The 24,029-nt window shown below is 46.4% G+C and overlaps 1 protein-coding gene and 1 long non-coding RNA gene across 5 annotated transcripts in view; one reads left to right on the forward strand and one right to left on the reverse strand.

Moving 5' to 3' along the window:
* LOC308502445 overlaps positions 1-7,522 on the forward strand; it is a 79,392-nt gene extending 71,870 nt beyond the window's left edge. Inside the window, exons 5-6 of one of the 2 annotated variants that reach the window (XR_013994040.1) lie at positions 1,968-2,068; positions 6,813-7,521. This is a non-coding gene — a long non-coding RNA (uncharacterized lncRNA). Of the gene's footprint in view, positions 1-1,967; positions 2,069-6,812 lie in introns of both variants that reach the window. The other variant, XR_013994041.1, reaches the window with a different exon arrangement.
* PPM1H (protein phosphatase, Mg2+/Mn2+ dependent 1H) overlaps positions 1-24,029 on the reverse strand; it is a 244,575-nt gene that overhangs the window by 28,147 nt on the left and 192,399 nt on the right. For all 3 annotated transcript variants that reach the window (XR_013994038.1, XR_013994039.1, XM_081060277.1), the window contains exons 7-8: positions 13,257-13,320; positions 9,355-9,462 (exon numbers count right to left, since the gene is read on the reverse strand). Coding sequence is in view for 1 of the 3 variants with exons in the window: in XM_081060277.1 (XP_080916403.1) it covers positions 9,355-9,462; positions 13,257-13,320 (172 nt within the window). In the remaining 2 variants the exon portion in view is untranslated. The remainder of the gene's footprint in view (positions 1-9,354; positions 9,463-13,256; positions 13,321-24,029) is intronic.

Below are 24,029 nucleotides of genomic sequence, written 5' to 3' on the forward strand. Positions count from 1 at the left end.
CTGCGTCCAGGACTAGAGCAGGGCTGGAATCACAAACCCGTCGTAAGACTGTAAAACTGAAGTTCCTGAATCATCGTGAAGCGTGGCTTATGACAGTGTTATTCAAAGAGTAGTCTTCAGATCGCCTGCTTCAAAATTGTCCAAAAATGTGAACATTCCTAGGACCTAGCGACTTACATTTCCAAGGATATGAATGCTGGGGCTTTGCATTTTAAACAAACTTCTCAAACAATTCTTAGGTGCATTAATGTAATAAATTAATGCACAAAAGATACTGCATGTTTAACTATACAATTCAAATGAAATTATTTTTCAGGAGGGGATCAGAGGGAAATAATCTCCAATGACAGAAATGTTTGACACAACATGCAGTTTGGCTCTCTTTGCGTGGACATAATTTTTTTGAGTTGCCACGCTAATTTCTTTTTTTTATTGGTGTGTGTCAAAGTAAATTTCAAATTCTGGTTTTATGCAAATAACTGGTTAGCAAATCTCAAGTCACTGCCCAGTGGGAACAACCCACGTATGTGACATACAGATGCACATGAGTGATTTTTACAGAAAGACTCATGAGTTAGAGATGCAGATGGACAGGCTAAGTCCTGAAATCTTTCCCTGTAAGATCAGATGGCACCAGAATCAAATAAAGCAGCTTCTTCTATACACTCTTTATATGTGATTTTTCTTTTCCCCAGACATTCTCAAAGTGCTGGTGGTAGTGGGAGGGAATCACATAGCCCCAAGGGTGAATTACCCCAACTGAGATGATGCCAACGTGTGGGACTAAGAGATTAAGAAAACTGCCAATAAAGCTGAACTCACAGAAACAGAGAGTAGAGTGGTGGTTACCAGGGGCTGGGGCGGGGGGTGGGGTGCAGATCAACTGGCTAAGAGGTACAAACTTCAGTTACGTGATTAAGTTCTGGAGCGCTAATGCACAGCATGGTGATTATGTTTAACATACCCTATTATAAACTTGAAAATTGCTAAGAGAGTAGATCTGAAATGTCCTCACCACAAAAAAAAACAAATGGTAATTATGTGAGGTGATGGATGTTTAGCTAACCTATGGTGGTAATCATTTTGTAGTGTAAGTATATCAAATCAACACATTGTATACCTTAAACTTATACAATGTTACATGTCAATTATATCTGAATAAAGCTGGGGTGAAAAAGGAAAGAAAATTGGCATCAAAGTATCCTTAGGTAGAACTCATCCTTTTTACTCTGTACAGTGGTGTTCATGATTTGTAAAGTCAAAAGGTTATACAGTTTTGGGAGCTTTTTAACAAAAAGAATACAGAAATAATTCTGAATACAAACTTAGAATCTGATGTGAATGTTTATTAAGAATCAGGAAAAAAATCACAACAAATTACTGGTATCTTGGAAATTGAGGTCCCTTTCTTGGAGAAGTTTACAAAAGAAATGATTCCTGATTGCAACCTAGCTTCTTCTTGCCATCTAGAATATTCTCCATTTCCCAGCAACAACCAGCACTGAATAAGGGCTGGTGTGAGTACAGTGCCCTGATACTTTAATTAGTTTCTTTGCAAATCTGCCTCTGCACTGCTAGGTTTCCTTCTTAATTAACTAAACAGCTACGTCATCAACCTCCATTAGTTTGCACTGCAAAGATAGATGCTTACTTTAATCCTCAAGAGCTCACAGCAGGGCAGGCACTTCTACAGCAAGGCGGTGGTGGCAGGCCCCCCTGGTGGTGGATGGTCCCCCAGATGGCTTCCATCATTTCCTTCTCTCCCTGCAGGAGCACCTGCTCCTCCCCGCAGGAGGTGGTGGCAGTTTCCCTCTCCTCAAATATGGACTGGTCTTAGTGAATTCCTAGACCTCCAGAGTGTGGCAGAAGTGCTGTTGTTCTGGGACTTCTGGGACTAGGTCTTAAAAAGCCATGTCGCTTCTGCCTGGGGCTCTTAAATCACTCATTCTTGGGGTGTTTTCTCTCAGAATCCAGCTGCCATGCCTCGAGAAGCCGAAACTATTGGAGAGCCATGCGTAGCTGCCTCAGCTGAACTCTCAGCCGACAGTCAACATCAACCGCCAGCCATGTGAGTAAGCCATTTTGGACTTGCCACCCATCTATTGATGGCTCTGGCCCCCAGTGACACGTGGCCATGTGAGAGACTCTAAGGGAGAACCACCCAGCTGAGCCCAGTCAATGCACAGAGCTATGAAAGATAATAAATTGTTCTGTGAAGTCTCTAAGGTTTGGGGTATTTTGTTCTGCAGCCAACATTGTATTGCGCTGTAACACTCCCTGACCCTCTCTCCTGGATTGGTGATATGGGAGATTTCTCCTCGGTCCCTACTTGTCCATAAGCAGTACTTGCTCTCTCTGCGCCTTCCTCCAGCAGGTGGAAAACTAAGAAGATGTGTGTGTGTGTGTGTGTGTAGGGGGGATGAAAGCCCACAGCTGTCTGGTGGGTAAATTTAACTGGGGTCTGGAGAACAATAAGAAGTCTATTTTGGTATCACATCCAAACCATGGTTTCCAACCTAACTTCATACTAGTTTGAAGTTATTTTTAACTGACTCCTATGTCTAGTTGTTTAACTGGTTCAGAAAACTCAGGGCCAAAGGCATAAAATTATTTTTCTTCTTCAGACCACAACAAGCAACAACATTCTTCCTTTCTCATAGGCAATTTATTATTTCTTTTTTGAAATTTCACTCTACTTCACTTCTAAATCAAATCTGCCATCAGCTCTCGTTACCTTTTTTTTTTTTTGAAACGTCTCTCAGACATGCGTCCTCTCAGGTTTCAGCCCCGGTCCTAGCCCAGCTCCTCACAGCCGTTTCAGTTCTGTGGGGCCTCCTGGTCTGATCTCCCCACACCCATCTACCTGCTGTGACAGACAAAGGCTCCCACCACATTTAGCTCCCCTTACGCTGTGGGTGCAGTTCCAGGCCCTCCACCGAACCAGCTTTATGATAGCTAATAGCCCTTCAAACTAATCTTCCCAACTCCATGACCCTGGAAGGCAAACTGTACTTCACAGGAGTGAGCAGACTCACTCCTGCTTCCTCCCTTTCCTTGTCCTACTTGTCCTTTTTCGGATGACGTAGTTGTCTCTCCCTCCTCAGAATTCCCTTAGTCTCCTAGGAAGCAGGAATCACAGGGTTTGTGTCTGATTCTTCTTTGGCTAGTCTCACCTTCCAACTGGCCAAAAATTCTCATGACTTGAGGACACGTCCCCCATTGCTCTACTTGGACTCTGCTGAGGGACCAGGGATCCCTCTGTAAAAAGCCAGGGAAATTTTGTGGTTTCGATGGAATATGAAGAGGAACTACCGTGACAGTTAATATCAACTGTGCCAGGTTCTGTGCTAAGTACTTTATCTGTCATTTGTTCCTTAGGTTCTTGGGTATAACAACCCCATTGTCCTTTTCTTATTGGAAAGAAAGCTGAGATTTAGATAAAGTAACTTTTCTAAAGCTCACCTAGCTAGGAAGTGAAGAGAGAGAGCTTCGAGCCCAGACTGATTACCAGTCTGCGTTCCTAAACACCATATCACACCGCCTCCTAAGGTACTTTTGAAGGGTCTATGGAATTTTTTAAAAATGATTTTCCTCTTCTCCCACCCAAAGATAATTACGGTTACCATTTTAGAAAACTTTCTTCAAGATTTTATATACACAGACACATATATGTGCATACCTATATGCTGTCCCATGTCATTATTCACCAATATTGTTACTTATGAACTGGCCAGACTGGAGAAAGTACACAATACCATGGCATTTTGGCGTGGGGCACGAAAAGCTACCAGGAATCAGAAGACCATAAATGTTTGGATGCCCAGGAGACTTTAAATACTGTCCCTGTTTTTGTGGGAGACCACCGGGGGGTCCCTCTCACTGTGGAAGTCAACCCTGGGAACCCCTCAGCAGGAAGCCTTCCAACAGCCATAGGGAAGGAAGAGTATTCACTGACCACGTACAAGGGCTTTGCCCGCACATTCATGGATATGCTCAGCTGCCCCCAGCTCCTTGTCAGTGTGGGCATTGCACCCCACCTGAAGGAAGGGGGTGCGCAGGGTGAAATAACCTGTACAGGCCACAGGAAATGCCGGTGCTGGGGCTGGAATTCAGATACTAGAATCTAAGATCTTCCCTCTTTTAGAGAAGCCTGTTTCAGAGGAAAGAAAAAATCATATCTAGGTGAAGAAAACCAAGAATGAGCTCCACGAGAGCTGGAGTTACAAAACACAGCTGCCAGGAATCCTGAGCACTAAGGAGAGGGAAAATGAAGCCGAAAGAACACTGGGCTCCTCAAGGCTTCGTGGGGCAGGGGCGGGAGGGGGGAGTGCTGAGCTGAGGGGGGTGTGGCTTTGCAAACTGCACCCCCCCACTCCCATGCAGAGAAAGGCCTCGTTCTTCCGAGAGCCCCCGAAGGGAAAAAAGGCAACGGGCATGGTCTCAGAGTGGAGGCCAGAAAGCGAAAGTGGCATTTGGGGGAATCCTAGCTGTAGGGAGGGCCTGTCACAGGCCAGAAAGGGGCACGGAGCAGAGCGACTGGAAGTTTAGACTGCAGGCCTGAGCCAGGCTGCCCCAGTGACAGGACACATACTGGGAAAGGAGAAGATGTGAAGGGTCTCAACTCCAAAGCTTTTAGTTCACAGATCCTTTCTTCTCCATTTGAACTTTTAGGATGATATGGAAAAGGTGATGAGCTTTACTGAGCAAGGGGATGGGAGACCCGGCTGGCTGGGCTCTTTCCCTTATGGGGGGGAGAGGCTGCACCTCATGCTGTTACTCAGAGAAAACGAGGTGCTGGGAGGAGGGGAGAGCTGACTGCCTCCCACCCTCGCGGCAGGCCTGCCCTTGGTTGGCGGGGCCTCTGGTGGAGTTCAGTTCTTGGCCAGAAACCCCTGCCGTGGCCGTCGGAAGATCTGAGGGAGGCTCAGCAAACCTGGCGGCTGCTCTTCGGGTTTGGCAAACTCGAGATTTTTCCAGCGCCTTGTGTTCAGCAAAACCGAAAATGTGTTTGGCTAGAAACCCTCCTCTAATTTTTAAACCCCTGTGCATTTATTTTTTTAACATAAATTCGATCCACATGTTTTTGATTTATTTTTATTTCACTCATCAAATCGAATTAGGAGCTACAATGATGAAGGGAACAACGCTGATTTCCAAGAAGATTTTTGAGCCTTTTTTCCTAGAACTAAATCATCTCCCCACCCCCCTACCCCCCAACCGTGAAAACTACCAGACTAAGCTGGGGTTGAAATTCAGAACCCAAATGTGAAATAAAGATCCATGCTTGGCAAAGGAAACGCAGCAGGGGAATGTTCTTAGGAAGTCACAGAAAGCCAGAGGAGGCGTGGGGTGGGGGTGGGGGAAGGAAGACCGGAAGGGAGTCAATTATTCTTCATTAGATGGGTTAAATCTATTTACCTGGCTTTCTGGGCTCCCAACCGAAGCCCCAGCTGCTTCTCTCACTTGAATACTACAACTCGGGGGAAAAGGAGTTTCTGTCCAAGGTTGGGGATGAGGGGTCCCCTGTACCCATCTTTTCTCTGCACGCCTCTGTACTAGCCAATTCAAGCTGTTCCTCCTCTTCCCTCCAGCCTTCTTCCCCTTTCCTTGTTCTGGCTAAGGCCTCTCCATCTGGAAGCGTTTAAAATGTACGACAATTTTAATCTCGTGCAAAAGAATCTTGGGATCTATGCTACATACCCATTAAGCTAAATTATAGGCACACAATCTTATTTTGCACAATTCTGTCTGGCCTAGGTTGGCACCCACCAAAGGCCATTACTGTCTTTCTCAATTACTTTCCCTACTACACCATCATTTGCTACAACTTCAGGCCGCGGCCAGCAGTATTTCTATGGGAAACTCTGGCCACTGAGGTCCCAAGACAAAGATCTCTCCTCAGAGCCCCTTGAACCAGTACTCAGTGGGTCCCTTGGCCACTGTCCAAAGAAATTTCCTTGAACTCAGCTTCTCTCCCCTACACACCCTGATCAAATTAGATAGGCCAGGGTACAAGTACCTTCTTGTCACTTAATAGCTGTACAACCTTGGGGAAGTTATTACACTTCCCTGCGTCTCACTTTCCCATTCTGTAAAATGGGTATAATAATCATACACACCTCACAGAGTTGCTGTGAGGATTAAATGAGATGCTGCATGTGAAAAAAAAGAAGTTATGCTGTCTGGCCCAGACTAAGGAGTTAACAAATGTGACTCGTTATTATAAAAACTCTACACTTAAGTCAACTCTGCACTTCTCTAAGAGCATTTCAATGTTTCCAGAGGTAGCCAGTTTCTTTTCAAATCCAACCTATTCCTCACCAATGCTGGAATAACCGACCCACTTCCCTGCAAACCAGCATCACTCCAGATAAGTGACATGAGGTTTCTGATCAACCAGCTGGGATGTTTCATCAGTCCTCAGTCTCCCACACAGGCCCACTCTGTAAAGTACAGTCTCTTCTTAGGACCCACACAGCAGAGTGATGGGAAGATCTATATCTAACTGCGTAGAGATCATTCTCCTTCCAACTGACCCAAACCTCTTCTCACTTTATACAGAAAGCATGTGTGTAACCCCCCCGGGGTTGGGGGGTAAGATGGAGGTTTTAACTCTGCTTTCAGGAGCGAAATGGTTAATTAGTGTTTCCTGAGACAGTCCTCACCCCCGGACCATGAATCACTCGTCATCGGTCTCTGTGGGGAAGTAGAAAGGTGACGGCACCATTTAATATGTCTGATAAATGCCTCTCACCCAAGGGGGAAAATAGAGATGTCCAGGAGTCTAGTATTTATTGTTTTTCTCTGTCCAGGAATAGTTTCAGCAATAATCCCTGGATCCTGACGTTGGCCAGAAGAGAGAGACCAGGGATCCCCAGCCTCTGAGGGACCTTGGGCATTTGATATAGTGATGGTCGTCATCACGCCGATGGCCATGAGGGCTCTGGATGAATGGTAATTCTTTCCACCAAGCTGACCTCACCTGAGCTCCTGGGTGGTACCAGGAATCTGTCTTCCATGCCTGCTATTTCCTAGAGCTCTCCCTCTCAGTGGCCCCCTAACGTCCTGGGACTAGGTGTATTCTGGATGACAGCCCCAGCAATAAAGGTGTCTAAAGGTACGACCCCACTCACAGCCGTGCCAAAGGGGTGGGCCTAGGGGACTGTGCCCATCCAGGACTTGGAAGAGGACATACAATTGCAAGCAGCAGGCAACAAGCTGGGGAGTCCCTTGTGGCCCGGTGTAAAAGGTGAACTGGATTCCAATAAGATTCCTCTCTGGTAACCTGGCCCTGGGACAGCAAGAACCTGGGGTGCTGGTAGCAGAGGCATACAGAACATGGCGGGCCACGTTCATGGCAGAACACCCTCAGGATGGTGACAGAGTGCCACTGCGGAGGCTTTCCAGGGCTCCTGGAGTCCACAGCCACCCTCCCATAAAGCCTGGCTGTTCAAGGCTTCTTGTGGACACCATAAACATCTCTTCCAATACCATTAAAATAAACATTTCCTTTTTTTGAGTTAGCTTGAGTGGGTTTCTGTTTCGTCCAACAAAAAGAGCCTTCACTAAAACAGCACCTACCTTTGGGAAGAACACACAGGGGGAGCTATGGCTAAACACTGTGGGCATTTCCAGTACAAGGCATTGCTTTAACAGTTAATTACACGGGAAGTAAACACTACTGGTTCCCGACTCACTCCTCCCTGGTTCCCCACTCCTGTAGAAACTGGAAAAGTTAAAGCATTCGTTCTCTCTCTCCCAACCTCCCTTGCAGCGAGGGGAGGTTTTGTGACACCGTTCTGGCCAATGAGATGGAAGAGAATATCTTTTGGGTTCAGAGAGGCTGCCCCCCGCATCCTGCCTTGCATGACAATGTATGTGGAGCCACTGCCACCATCTTGCAACCATGACGGAAAAGTCAGAGATGCAGAGATGCCAGCCCTGACTCAGTACCGCTGCTGCAGCACCAGCTGCCACCAAATCCCAGCCTCTTTGTTATGTGAGAAGTATATACCCCTAAGCTACTATTAAATTTACACCTCAGAAACAAAATCTTTTCTAAATTATATATTCTGAAATAGAGCTTGATATTGTTTCCTGTATTGTAAGAAAAATGATTTTTTAAAGAAAATATACGACAACTTGTTTTTCAATTAACTTCTCCAGATATCAATTGAGTGACACAAGCTCTCCAGGTAATTAAAATCTAAGAGGGGAGACACTATATACTCCAACATCTATGCCATGAGGCAGAAAATGCCATAGTAAGAGGCCACGGCTCTGAGTACCTCGGGAGGAGGGAGAGGTTTTACTTCTGGTGGGGGACGGGGAAATCAGGGAAGGCTCCACAGGAGAAGCACTGGAGATAAACCCTAGCGAGGAAAAGAATGTGGATGTTTGGAGATGGGCAGGAAGGGCATTCTAGGTACAAGGAACCGTGTAAGTAAATATGGGAAGCTGACGGTCATGGAAAGGAAATTGCAAGTTCCTTCTGGCTGGTGTAAAGGAACAAAGATCAGCTTAAAAAGTCAGGCCGATTTATAACAAGCCTTGAACGCCAACAGAAGGAGTCCGGGCTGTATTCTCCAAGCCATGGAGTGGTGTGGACGGCTTCTAGGCAAATAGGGTCAGAGTAGTTGTCCAGAAAAATCTGCCTGGTGGCAATATGTGGGGTAGACTGAGGCAGAAGGCGGCTGTGCAGCTCTCATTCACGCAGCTCTCAGAGGCGCCGCGGGTGTGACACAGGACGGTCAGAGTGAGCACGGAGTGGGGAAAAGAAACAGACGTGAGAGGCACTGCAGAAACCCATCTGGATGTGGGGTATAAGTCAGGGGAAGAATAAGGAAAGAAAGTATTTTACTATATAAAACAGAAACAGGGGCTGGCCCGGTGGCTCAGGCGGTTAGAGCTCCATGCTCCTAACTCCGAAGGCTGCCGGTTCGATTCCCACATGGGCCAGTGGGCTCTCAACCACAAGGTTGCTGGTTCAACTCCTCGAGTCCCGCAAGGGATGGTGGGCAGTGCCCCCTGCAACTAAGATTGAACACGGCACCTTGAGCTGAGCTGCCACTGAGCTCCCGGATGGCTCAGTTGGTTGGAATGCGTCCTCTCAACCACAAGGTTGCCGTTTCGACTCCTGCAAGGGATGGTGGGCTGTGCCCCCTGCAACTAGCAACGGCAACTGGACCTGGAGCTGAACGGCACCCTCCACAACTAAGATTGAAAGGACAACAACTTGACTTGGAAAAAAGTCCTGGAAGTACACACTGTTCCCCAATAAAGTCCTGTTCCCCTCCCCCAATAAAATCTTTTTTTTAAAAAAAATAAAACAGAAACAAAAATGTCATGTGGTACCTCTGGAGCTGAAGACAGGAATGGTTTTATGTAGATGTTGGAGTCATGCACCTTCAGGTCATGGTCCCCGAGGCCCCTGGTCACTCCAATAGTTGCCATTACTCGCGCCTAGGAGTCAAAGCAGAGGGTCATGAGAAATACACATACAGAGAAAGCCACCAGCTAAGAGAGTAGCAATCATTTTCCAATTCTTCCTGCCTCTCTCCACCCCTTGCTGCTAACGTATGTGGGTAGTTGTTTCCAAGGAAAGCTCACCAAGATCACTTATATCCTTAATGAGTGGCTTTTCTACCAATTACCTTAAGTTTTAATAGGTTGTAGGGCTGTCTCTTCGGCTTTCCTTTATAGAGACTGGAGGGAAGGGTGTCCAATAAACTAAATCCCACACATGTGTGATGTCTACAGCTACTAAAATCAGTTCAAACCAAATCCAACAGCATCCATCCATCCATCCATCCATCCATCCATCCATCCATCCATCCATCATGCATTTGCCCATCTGTCTGTTATATACCTACTCTACAAGTATTTCCATGATTTAAGGCACTAATAAAAGATGTAAAGAAGTCAGTGACAGTTCCTGTCCTCCCAAAACACATATTTAATGGCTGGAGAAAATAGACCATTAGCAACACTGTAACCTACCCATATATCTCAGATTCTCTCTGAGTGGGAAGGAACATGTCACTTTGCTATCACCACACAGAGACCTCACGGCTGAGAACCCATCCCCTGTGTGCTTTCGGTTTCCCAAATGCTTTTAAGGAAGCAAGACTATTATACTAATGCCTACAAGGTCAGTCTAAATACCTCCCAGGATGCCACAGATGTGGCTTACCCAAATATTTAGTGAGCACCTACTATGTGCAGATACCATATGGGGGACAAACAGTCTTGTCCCTACTATAAAGGAGCTTGGTAAGAGAGAGAAGAGGCACATGTCTAAAGATACATAAACTACGGCCAAGTGTTGAAAGACACATGAACACTGTGTTATGTGAGTTCAGAGGAAATAAAAATTCTGCTCTGAAGGTTCCCTGGAGGTGGTACTACATTTTTCTGCAGAAGGATGGGAAGCATCAAGACAGGTAAACACAGAGGGACAGAATAGAGGTCACTCTAGGAGGAATGACGTGCACTGGCCTAACACTTGGATCATCAATAGTAATCCTGGCGTAGCATCATGGCTCAAAGACCCGAGCTTGAATCCTTACTCTATTGCTTGGGTGAAAAGAATAACATAAACACTAAGAAACATTGCGCTCTTAACACATTACCATCATCTTCCTCCTTGGTTTCCAACAAGGCTGTGGAATTTGGAGCTGGTTTCAGATCAGAAGATGGGTGGGTTTACATTAAAGTGGAAATGAAACCATGACACTTTTTTTTTAAAATTGGGGTGACATTGGTTAATAAAATCATAGGTTTCAAGTGTACAATTCTGTAATACATCATCTATATTTGCATTGTGTGTTTAGCACCAAAAGTCAAATAAATCTCCAGTCACCATATATTTGACTCCTTTTTCCCTCTTCTAATTCTCCCCTTCCCCCTTCCCCTCTGGTAACCACTAAACTGTTGTCTGGGTCTATGAGTTTTTGTTTCTTTGTCTTGTTTCTTGCTTTCAGTTTTATATCCCACATATCATGACACATTTTCTTAAAGGCAAGAGTCAAAGGGGATAAAACACAGACATGTGATGTGAAGCCTGGGGACCCCTCGTGAGGCTGCAGAAACGCTTGCTGTGTACGGAGGCTGGACCAGCTCCCTTCTAGCTGAGAAGTGTTCGACTCTAAATGTAGAAATCCTGAGTCCCTTACGGCCCTTCTGCTCTCCTCCCAGCAATGGCAACTTCTCTTGCTGGAAAAGGCACAGGTGGCCGTGTTAATCCAAAGAAATTGGATGTTTCTGCTAGTTACTGAACTTGTTTACATTACAGAGTATTGTAAGTGTCACCCACACAAGTCCTTCCTTGGCAGAAATAAAATGAAAAGTAACGGCTGTGAAAGCATTCTGAAACTTCTGGGTAGGGGATATGCCAAAGGAAAGAGAAAACCCCTGTAAAGGAGGCAGACAGCTAACGTGTTGCAGTAGTAAAGATTCCTCAAGAAATCATGACCCCTCCAGACCGCTGGTGTGCTACTTTGGTGTGAGCCAGCCAGCAGCAGATGGGAGTCACTGGCTTTTAAACAGGTTAACAGCTACAATGGCCGACCTTGGCCAGCCGCGGATCACAGCATCATCAAGCCCTAAGGAACTGAACTGCTTGAGGAGCATGATATCCTGGCAAACTGAACTTGCGGCTTCCCTGGGAAAACCCATGCTCTTTTAAATCCTGTTGCTGATAATCTTTGAAGAACACGGTTGTCCATTTTCCTGTTGTATGAAGGAGAGTATCCTGAACATAACGGAATAGATTACACTGAATAGCTTCTTGACTACTCATGCAGGATGTGGTCCTGAGCTCACTGGAACTCACTGGGTACAGCAGGGTAATACTGAGAATCGCAGCCCCACAAAGAAATGCAGGCGTGGGTCCCTGGGCTGAGTGACTCACACTCACAGTCCCCACTGTGCTGAGAGGTTCCACAATCCTGTCAGGAACAGAGCCCTTCCCTGCCCTGATCCTTAGCCAGCGAGGGTGAGGAAGAAGGTGTCCCCTTCCAGGGAGGGGCAAGTTAGTGTGAAAAATGGTCTCTACGTGGAGCAAAGATATTCGTGTTCCATTTCTCTCCATGAGATGCCTCCTTCCAATGAAATCGCTGCTGGGCTACCCCGAGCCCCAAAACCTAATTCTGTGTGTTCTCTCTCTTCCCCTCTCATTCATAGTCTCTCTCTCTCTCTCTCTCTCTCTCTCTCTCTCTCTCTCTCTCTCTCTCTTTCACACACACACACACACACACACACACACACGAAGATGCACGCACTCGTTCACACAAGTTGTGCCCAGAAAGACATCCTTCAGTTTTATGAGTCACTTCTTCCTGCTAAAAGCTATCAAATGCTGAAAAAAATTTCAGTTGAACATTCTTCTAATGCGACCACATTTTTCACTTCTAATTGGAACTCTCAGCACCTAGTTGAAATGTATTTGTGTTTTCAGGAAGAAAGTAATGATTCAGAAGGTGTCCGTTCTGGTTGGGAAATGGGCTCAGAGCTTCCTCTCCTCTCCGGCGCTGCGCCCTCCTCCAGTCTCTGCTCACAGACGCTGAGAGCGGCAGCCTTCCTTCCGTTCAGCACTGTTCTTGCCGCTGCTCGATGTGTGGTCAGACTGGGGCCCTGGGAGCCGGTGACGAACCATGTGCACTGTTACCCTGGGCTCTGGTCCATGTGATGCTACAACTTAGTCACACTGAAGCTCTGGGTCCCGTTCCTGGGGCAAGAGGAGAAGCCTTCTTACGGTGTCTGAACTTCCATGGTACAGTGTGAGGGCCCGAGAAGGAAGCAGGGACCACGGCTCCACATCTGGTACCACCCCTCGCTGGCTGCAAAACTTTGCCTGAGTGGTTTTAACCTCAGTCTCAGCTGCCACTTCCACCAAATGGACATAATCTAGCCAGCTCTGCCTGCCTCGTGGCTTGTTGTCAGATATACAATGAGCTGATGTATGTGAAAGTGCTCATGTCTACACAGTGTAAAAAGTGATTCAACTGGATTGAGAAGGGGGGCTGCGTTTTTCACTAAACTGACTTCATCCTGTGTGCTCGCCACCGACCCCTCCCCAAGCCCTGCCACTCCCTGGACCCTCAAGCCAGGAGTCCTGAAGGATGAGGGAGGTGTATTCTTTCCAGCTGTGAAGGCTATAAAATCAGGAGCTGTTGAATGGAACCCACAGACTGCCGTGGGCTAGTGGGCTACGCAGAGCCAGGCCTGCCCTCAGTCTGGGGAAATGCACTGCCTACCTTCTTGCCTTCTCCGTATATAAGGGGAAACTTCAAGTCCTCATCCTCGATGGTTTTGTAAGCCCTGTAGGAGGATAAACAACATTGTTAAAAAGGTTTGCATTCAATTAGTGACCCGCTGCCCTAACACAGGCGGCCATGGACTTTCTTTTCCCTGAGACTATCCGCCACCACACTAACAATCTCTTTCTTTATAAAGAGTTATTCTCCCTACAGAATTGTGTGTGTAGGTACGTATTTTAACAAATCAGAAAAATACCAAGGCTTTATATACTTGAAGAGGGAGGAAACATGTTGGTTTATGCATAATTAGTGAGAAAGGGAGATGTGTTTCTGTCCAAAGCATTTAGAGCCCTGGCAATAATGAAGTGCCTCAGCAGCAGGGACAGGGACCTTGTCATTAATCTGAAACTGTGAGCGACAGCAGCGCTCAGAGATGGATGGAGTGTGATACTGCTCTTAAGAGCCAGTTCTCACCTCCAGGGGTGGTTCACACCAAAGCAGCCTCCTATGAGGATGGCTGGAGCAGGAATATTTGGAGCCTGTTTGACCTTAGTATGATATTCAAGGTTGGCAGAAGATTCTGTTTCACAATAGCTATTAAATGGCCATTCGACACACAGAAAGAAAATCCAGTTTATGCTTCAAATGGCTTATTCTGGACATGGGTGTCCAAACACCAGTGCACACACACAATGGAGGCTGGCCAGACTAAGGCAAGAGAGCAAAGAAAGCCCGCGTCTTGCAATTTTGCTCATAAGGAAGTTAAAAAACAAGCAAATAAACATAGCACCCAATTACTAGCTATACCACCTTGGGCAATAGCTATACCTATTTTGGTCTCGGTTTCCTCATCTGTAAAATGAGGACAAGCACACAGGATGTACAGAGCTTAGCACAGAGCCTGGCACTTAGTAAGTACTCAACTACTGGTAGCTATTATTAGGTTGGTGCAAAAGTAATTGCTGTTTAAAAGGTTTAAAATAATTGCAAAAACCGCAATTCCTTTTGCACCAACCTAATACTAATATTTAGTAGATGATTAATACTTGGCACACCAGTTCCCCTTTCTGCAATGGGGATAGCACTACTGATCACCTCAAAGAAGAATATTAGGAAGACTAAGTAAACGCTGAGGTAGGTTCTACTAGGTCAGGCTCCAGAAGCAAGATGCTTTTCTAAAACAATGTCTCCAGAGTATATGCAAAACTAACTTGTGAAACGGCCTCCCGTCCTGGATACATCTAGGCAACTTGGGAGTGAAGCTGAAATCAAATGTATGGAAGTTCTCGATACACAAAAGAATGCAACCCAATTTTTATGAAGTTCAACCCCAACGCTAAAACAGGTACATCCTTCTTCTCCAGGCAGCTATTTAGAGAAGCTGTTCCTTCCCAGGGAGAGAGGATCAGTGCAGTTTGGGCACCAGACACATCTGGGCTCACGTTTGGCACTGCTGTCCGCGCAGCCCTGGGCAGGGAGGTGAGCCTCTCAGGATCCTCGTTAATCAGAGGGGGGCAAACACTGGGCCCACTCATGGGCTTGTGGTGAGGATTCCAACGGGCTAATTAATGCATGTGCTGAGCTTAGGAAGCATTTAGCACCGTACCTGGCTCATGCCGAGATCCCGAGAAAAGGTAGCTGCTGCGGCCGCGGTTGTCAAGCCAGCCCACAGGTGCTCTAGGAATTGAATTGTCAAAAACAGAACTTCCAGCCCCCAAATATACCACTCTAATACAAAGTGGAAACAGCTACTTACACATTTTTATATTCACATAAACTGTTTAAAACACAGTGGTCTACAAGCCATTGGGGAATACGCAGAACTATTATTAGAACACAGACTCAGTGTGGGGTTGAATGAGTTTGTAAACCAGTGGTTCTCAACCTTGGTTGTCTAGTCAATCACCGGGGAGGGCTTTAAAAAATCCTGATGCCCAGGTCACCGCTCAAAGCAATTAAATCTAAACTTGTGGAGATGGGACCAGGTATAAGGAATTGTTTTTGGCTTCCCAGGTGATTGCAATGTGCAGCCAAGGTTGAAAATGGCTGCAGTAGACCAAGTGTCATTAGCTAACATTCAAAATCAATTCAGTGATAAGCCCCCCACAGCTTCTTCCAAAAGATGACAGACTGTATGGCTCGAGGGGGAGACGGGAAATGGCCTGAGAAAGGCTCTGGAATGGGCATAAATAGGGCTTGAGGACCGTGAAGACAGAAGTGTGGGGAGTGAGAAGCAAGGCCCAGACAGAGAGGAGGACACAGTGGGGACGGTACGAGAGAGGGGCTGGGACCTCACGATCCAGGCACAGGAGTCTGGCATTCAATGGGAGGCAGACGGCAGCCACTCTGGAGTCAACCACTGGCAATTAGAGCTCAGAACAGAGAGACTGAGAGCACTCTTACTAGACTTCAAAAGGCAGCAAGGAAATGGTTCTCGGGCTCTACCACAAGCCCAGGTAATCAAGTGCTCTCAGGACGGAGACATTTCAGGAGCACGAACACTGTGTTACCCACCACCGCTCTGAGAGACAGGCCTTGGAATTGTCACCCACGGGACCAAGACAATTGCAAATTCTACTATGTTCCAGCTTCCATTTCTTCATCTTCTAAACAACAACAACAACAAAAGCTAAAAATGGAAGAGGCACCTCTGGAAAAGGAAGGTTTATTCCACGCCTGCCATTGTTGGTTTCCATCAAATGTGAGCCCTCGCTCCTCCTCTCCCCTCCCCTACAAAGGGTGAGGAAAAGGGAGAAAGTACAAACACCCTCTCCCCCTCAATCTGTCAGGGTTTAAGCACAGTTCACTGTAGGAACACAGATGGACTTCCCTCCACAGTTAAAGTCTTAAATAATACATAATAAAATACTCAAGAATTAAAACGGATAACGTCTAAAGTTCGTATAAATTAATGCCAGTTAACAATAACGACAGCATCTATGGTTCACCAGACACCTTCTCCATGCCAGACCCCCGGCTTGGTGCTTGCTCACAGTGTCTCAAATCTCTCACACGGCCTGCAATGTCCCGTCATACCAATGAGGGGACTGAGGCTCAGAGATACTCTCCCGAGGTCACACACACCACAGTACTGGCCGTAAGGCTAAACTCAGACTTTCCCAGAAAACACACTAAAGAAATGTGTTGTTGGGCTCGGCTCGGAGGACTTCTCATTGTAGCTGAAGAGTGTCAGATCACTACTGTCCAGCTCTCAGCGGGTGAAAAGCAGGCATTAGAGGAAGAGGGACTTTGGATAAAAGAGGAAGGGGGATTTTCTGTGTTGGGCAAAAGAACAAAAAGTGACCATGTGGGGACAAAACTATGGGGAAGAACAGAGAAAAACTGGGGACGCAACCATCTGTGTTCTTGACCTGCCACTGCTTCCCGGGTCACTGCATTTAAGGTGACAGAGTCCAACAGGGTCCTCTTCCACAGACAGCAGTCTCCCTCACATCTGCTGTCACAGTTTAAGGGGGCCACCCCAGATTCTGCCCACCCAGAAGGCCTGTCTGCTGTTCCTATTACACTACAGTCCACGTCAGGGCTGTGGGCTCGAATCTACAATTTCAACTCATCCTTGGCTTCCATCCTACTCAGCTGGCAGAGGAGAGAGGATAAGGAGACAGGCTTGAAGCTTGAGACCCCCAAGACATGGAAGTAGTTGGCACTGAAGATTAATATAAAAGGCCTACTCCTTCACACCAGATTCTATGATTTCTGAAATCCTGATAAATTTTTAAAAATAACTCCAAAAACAAATTGTTCCCTACTTGTACAATAATATAACTAGGGTTTCTGGGCGGGAATTCCTGCCAATTCTTGTGATTTTTGTTTTCCGCTTTCCCGTTCCCAAATCCCGAGAAAAGTTGGTCAGAAAATCGGGAAAATCGGCTCCTTGAACCCAGGTGGTTGGTAGTATTGGCTGTCACTTTGTGGAAACGATTCATCGTGGAAAACAAAACAGTTTGTATCTCGGGGTTCGGGAACGGGAAAGCAAAAAAAATTCCTGAGAACAGGCGGGGAATTCCCACCCGGAAACCCTAAATATAACTGACCAGAGATCATATTCAAATAATTACTTGAAGCAAAACTGAAAGGCTGAGGGAAAGTTTTTAGAATAACTCTTATTTGAGGTCAATTTGTTATGAATATTTATGAGGCCAACTGACAAAAAGATGAGATGAGAAAAAAATGCAAGGCTTGGAAAGGGCTAATTAAAGGGCATTCTCTAACTTAAGGCAGTATCCTTCTAAGTTTTCATTAAACTTTTTTAAAATAAATAGTTTGTTTGCACTGTTGATTCTACAAAGTTGAAGAGATAAAGCTCCCGTTGTCCGAACCTACTGGAAGGAAAAGCTCAGAACTGGAAGAGACTGAAAGGTCACCAACGTTGGCTGTACCCCATATGCAGGAATCCCTCCTTCGACACACCTCATATTAGTCCCTGGCCTCTGTCATCGAAAGGACTGATATAGACAGCCATTGTCCCAGGAGCTTTCCAGTACCTACTGTCACTGGAGAAGAGTCCTGAGAAATTCTTTCTTAAATTGACCCAAACAGTCACCCCTTGGTATGTTTGGTCTGCCTTCTGGAAAAACATAAAATAAATCTAGTCTCTCTTCTACTTGAGAGCTCTGCAAATATTTGAAGAAAACTATCTCAAAGTTTCCTCTTTCCTAGTTCCTTCAACTTTTCTTCACAGGCCCTGGAGTACCACACCTAACCACTCAAGTCACCATCCATTCAACAAATCTGTATTAATTGAGCACCAAATACTGTGATAGGGGCTACCTGAGAGCTTTCCAGTTTGTGGGCATCCTCAGACAATGACCCTGAGAACTGAAAACACATACAATGTGATCCACATAAGAATGAAATGATGACTTCTTTGATTTAGACCTTGTTCTTTTTTAAATTACTGCAGCTTATATTGGCATCATGTGCACGCACACATGTGTCTGTACATGTGGTTTGGGTCCTGTATTGAAATGGTGAGTGAAAACAGACAAACAAAAGACCCAACCAAACAAAAACCCAGTCAGTCCACAAGAAAAAAGGGGCCAAGAGGTTTCTTGACTCATTGTCTCCTCTAGTTTACACTTACACAGTGGGTATTCTACTCTGAATGGAAAACTCCGCTGCCCCTATTAATTTTAGCTTGCTAGTTTCAGTCCATTGTTTTTACCCACCCAGAGACGTCTGAATTTATATCCTTTCATCCAAAATATCAGCTCTCCTTCTGTGCTGTGTCACAAACTTGATAAGCAGCTCTGCCATCTGCATCCAAGATTTGGAAAAAATGCTAAGTAGAACCAAGCCATTAGAGACCTTCCTCCAGGCCAAGCTAACCAGACAAGGAGTGGATCAACATTTCTCGAAGGCATGTGGATCAAAGCATGTGCAATTTGAAAAAAATGTAATTTTGTCTGGTGGCACAGTAGACAGACTCAACAGTAGAGAGTAGGCAATGAGATATTAATGTTTAAAGAGGGGGTGGAGGGAATTTAGGATTTTAAGAAGCTAGAAATGCTGATCAGGACAGACACAGGGTCTACCTTTGGCACAGACTCTGGGTATAGCTCTCAGGCCATCTACAAAGCAACTTAACCATTATCCATGCAGTATTTCTCCATCTTGTCCAACAGACTAAGAAGAAATTTGATAATTTCTTGCAAAGTCAAAATACCTCCACGTATACTATTGCCATGACCAAACAGACCCTATCACAAAGGGGGAGACTACTAATTGAACTTGACCTATTAGTGGATCCAAGCTGTTCCCAGATTTGCCCACCTCCAGGAGATGCTTCTCCTACAGACCTCTTACTCCTGAGGCAAGAGAAGGTCATATTGCTCCTTTCAGCCCCGCCCTTCCTGACTGCCTCTCACTGTCACTCACTCAGCCCCTCCTCCTGCTGACACACCCTCTCCCTCACCTTTCAGAATATTCTCCTACCTTCCCTGATGACTACAGCGTAAGTTCGCAGATGGCTCTCCCACTCTTTCCCTGATGTGATTCCCAGCGACTTGGTATGTTTTGATGGTGCTCCCGGAATCCTGACTTGGTCACTCCTACCTATTCCTAATGACCTTGGGCTCTCCCTGCCAGCACCCTGTTCATGGGGCCTGCACCGAGAGCACCCCCTCTTCTGAGATTTGCACTCTGAACCACGTCCCTTCTCACTCCCTTGCTGTGGCTCTCTGGCCAGTTTCCCTCCGTGGTCCCACCACGCTAACTACGTTCTGGCGGTACTTGTTCCTGACCCAGCCTCCACTTGGGGCAAATCATTTTACTACTTCTCTTGCTAACAGCCTGGAATTCCTCACCTTCTTGATCTCCTAGTAAGAAGGAAACGCAATAGGAATTAAGTACTTTGTCGATTAACATTATACCAAACACTGTCATCTCCACCTTCCAGGACCAGGGCGATGGCAGTGAAGGCGCTGACAACTGTTCAGTTTTGTCATTTACCTCTATTCTCAGAGCAACCAGAGGAATTACTTTTAAATGTCAGATAACATCATTACCCTACTCTAACCCTCCAATGCTTTTCTTGTCATACTCTAAACAAAAGTCAACTAACGAAATAACCATCTTTAAAATCATTCCCCTCCCCCCAAATTTCCTATTCCCTGTCTCTGCTTTTTTTCCTTCTCTTTTGCATCTACCACCACCATCATTTTAAGTCTTTTACTTCTTTATTATGTTTATTTTCTCTACTGTCCCCCGCCCCTTTTAAGTGCTATGAGAAAAGGGATTTTTATTTTGCTACCCATGGTATCTATCGCTGGTACCTAAAAGTGTGCCCAATCTATAATGGGTGCCCAACAAACATTCAGCCAGGTGAGCAGATCTTTGAACACTCCTTACCCCAGGCAGTGAATTTTTTTCAGTCCTGTGTGTTTCCTTCTTCTTTACAGACTTACAAAGCAAAGGCAAAGGGTCTTGCTTTCCGTGACTGCGTCCTAAGTCTCAGACGTGCTAGTCGCAGCTGCCGCTCACTCACAAGCACGTCCCTTCTTGCCTCTCTGGTCCTGGCTGGCTGGGTGCTGTTCCGTAGAGCCTGCCACACACATTCTCTGACCATCTGAACTCCGAGAAGTCCCTGTGCAGCCACAACTGATGTGTCTGCAGCCTCCTGAGGCGGGGCAATTATAGGACATCTCCAGGAAGAACCCATCTTGTCAATGTCTGTTTCGTCATTTTGATGGGAAAAGGCTTTGCTTGTATTTTCAGACTGGCTGAGAGGCCTGCAAGCGAGTCTCCCCCAGCCATTTCTCCCTCTTTTCATCCACAGTCATCGCTCCTCGGCTTCAGTTTCTCCACTGGCTTTCCATCGTCTTCAAGTATAACCCAGCGAGGAGGCTCGCCATGATCTGATCTCTGCACACTGATCGGACACCTTTTATCCGTCGGACACATGCCCGGGACACTGGATTCCTCAGTGCACCATTCACCTGCCATGGGGCCTTGTCCTTCCTTCTGCCGGGCCATTCTTCCCCTCGGTCCCCTCACAGCGGGCGCCAAGTGCATCACTCAGAGAGCTTTCTCGGGCCCTCCTCTCAAAGCACTGCTCTCTGCTCCTGCTTATCCTGTTTCAACTCTTCATGGCATGTACGCAGCATGATCTGAAACCACCTTACTTGTTAGTTTGTCTATTTGTGTATACTCTGCCTCCCGCTCTAGAACACGAGCTCCTACAGTCAGGCACTCTGTCTTATAGCCTCCTATCTACACCGATCAGGAACACTACGGATGTAGAGTACTTACCAGCTAAATGGAGGAAGGGTGGCCCTTCCTCCTCAGCACACGAGCTTCCCGCTAAAGTCCACTGTAGTCTTTGCTTCCCCATTCATTTGCCTTAATGATAAGCTTTCCTATGGCAGAAATTCAGGGTTGAGTCTTATCAGTGATACCTGGGGCTTTTGTTGAATATTAAAAAATTTTAGGTTCCCTTTTATCACCTATATGCTAGTAAAGAGTCATCAAGTTATAAAAAGTAGCATTTATGATCCTCTTGCCTACTTCTTTCTCCGGATAATCCTGAGCACCACCTCCAGAATGGTAGGTTTGGTGGCAGTGGTTCTCCAGGGTATATAATGCCACCTAGACAAGTTCTGCTTCCATACTGACTCCAGTGAAAGTCTACTTGTGAAGGCAAGTCTTCCACTTCAGAAAGCTCTTTCTAGTCTTGGCTGGATTCCTCCACTCCTGGCCAGAGCCCCTACCCTGACTTCTCAACCCGCAGATCAGGAGCCCAAAGTTCATGCTTTGGCGTCATCCACAGAGATCACTTCCCACAGTCTCCCTCTCTCCTAAGTCATGACCTTGAATTAGAAAGAGGGATAGAAATACCACTTGTTTCCCTACGTCTTAGTTTCCTTAGCAATACTTCAAAGTCATTTAAGAAGAACGTGACCCCTTTTGGGGGGAGTCAGGGACCCTTTTCCTTCAGGGACTGCAGAATCGGGACCGTCTGCTTGGGCAGCTCCAACGACATGCACCAGTGAGTCACATTCTTCCACTCGCTAACCTCTCCGGTGGCCTTGGATGCCTCTCCTCCCCTGGGAAGCTTTCTTCCTGGCTTTTCTTTTCCCTCCTGGCAGAGGCCAGGGTGGTACCTCAGAGAACACCAGGCTGGAGTCGGAGGTTTCAAAGTCACATCTCAGTCCTCACGTGATCGAGCTGCATGAACTTGGAAAAGTCCTTCAACCTCACTGAATTTGCTTCTTCAAGCTGCATTCTTCATGGACAGTTGCAAGGATTAAATGCAAATGTGTCTGGGAAAGTCCTTTGGGAAGGATAAGGTTCTACTTAATTATACGTTGTGGCTATTAAGGTCTGAGGAGGTTCAATCTTTCTTTACCGAAGATGTGGAGCACAGATAAATGGTGACCACAGGCGGGAAGACAGACAGCACATCCCCACAGGGAAACCACTTCTTGCCGAGCGCCCCAAACACCCCAATTCATACTTTTTTTATGGTTGCTCATGATATCAAAGCATCAAGGACAGAACCTATGCGACTTTATCCAGAAAAGTCCATGGTTCTGCTCTAAAGTGAAGACTCAAGAGTCTTAGAAGAATAGCTCAGAGCCAAAAATCTAATGGGGGTTGCTTGTGGGTTGGTCTGAAATAGTCATAAAAAGAAAATTTGCCCCTGAGCTAGAAGCTCAGAGCCCCTGCAGGAGGGAGGTAAAAGCCACAGGAAGTCTTGTTTTGCTCACAGCAGAAACCTAGTCCTAGGCAAAGAGAGGCATAGTTCATAGGGGCCGAGCGGGTTTGGACGGGGGACGGTGGGCAGACGTGCCTAGGTCCTCACTCCTGCTTTCCTACAACCAAATCTTAACAGAAGCTTGAGTCCCAGGAGGCCCGGAATGAAACACCGCCCAGGCCTACTGGTCAGCAACAGACATATACATGGAGCCCAAATGCCACTCGTGGCTTTTAAGAGCTTGGCATGACCCCAACTAAGCCATTCACGGAATCCGCAGAGGCTCTCCCTCCACTGGGCTCTCTCCACACCCACCCTCCCCAGACCTTCCTGGAAAAAGCAAAGCAGGATTGGCAATCACCTCGTGCTTCCTTTTTCCGGCCAGCCATCTGCATTTCCAAAGGAATCAAACCCAAAGCCTAACCACAGAGCTCAGTAAATGGAGGCTGTTTCCTGCTCCCTGAGGTTTCCTGCAGCAGCCGGCCCCTCTCCCACCTCGCTGCCTGAATATCCATGTGTGCATGTGTTTCCTTTAAGGCAACACTAAGGAGATTTGGGGATTTTATGAGGTCTTACTCTTATTATGATTTTTTTAATGTCTTCGTTAAGAAGCCTTTGTTCCTGGCTTCAAAGATTCACAGTTAAGAAATCCCCAGAAATTTCTTAAATTTGTCTTTGGATCAAATCTTAACATGCTGGGGAAATGTTGCTAAACTGTCAGGGAGGGTGAATCTGAGCCAAGCTTAATGAGGTCACGCTCAAGTCCGAGTTGTGGAGGAAGGATGACAGGCAGCCCTTGGGGCCCCCGGGTGAGGTGGAAAAGGTTGACAATGTCCCATATCCAGCAGGTCATTTGAAGGTTAGAAGTATCCTTTCTAATGTTTCAGCCACAGGTCTGCCATTGTATAGCAGGCTTTAGTTATATGCAAATCTAACTTTTGGGGGATGGGGTCATGTTTTGATGTCCTGGGTTCCTGGATTTACGAGCTAGGAGTTGTTGTCAATGGATATCTTGATTACATGATTCCTGGGGAAGTACCCCACGAGGCTAAGTCTCCAGGAACAAATGCTACCTTGTTTTCTCCTTTTGGTCCTTGGAGTGTCATTTAAATTAATTGAAGCCTGTAGGCCCTAAGCTATCGTTATACAAGTTGATGCTCTTGTGCTAATGCAGTACAACAGTCTGGATTCAGGCACAACCGGCATGCATGAATTGCAAGAGTGTGATTAATATTCGGTGATATAATTGAAGAGAGCTGGTAGGTACAGTGCTGCCTAGCTTGTGTATGTGATGAGAGAAATAAATGAAGGGGGTGCTATCTTTACAGGAAAAGTTTTTCCATAATGAGGCCCAAGCTCTGTTCCCTGACCTTGCAGTTGCCCTTGAGGAAATCCCAGGTGAGTAGGGCCAGGCCAAGTCATGAGCCCTAGGAATATACCTACCTCTCTCCTTCCTCCCATCAGCATGCCTGTACCAGATCCTGCCTGGAGTTCTGGACGCCATAACCATTCCTTCATTTTGGCCTAAAGACTCCCCTGCCTACCACAGGCCTATG

The sequence above is a fragment of the Rhinolophus hipposideros genome (genome assembly GCF_964194185.1).
Source record: "Rhinolophus hipposideros genome assembly, chromosome: 9".
NCBI lineage: Eukaryota > Metazoa > Chordata > Mammalia > Chiroptera > Rhinolophidae > Rhinolophus > Rhinolophus hipposideros.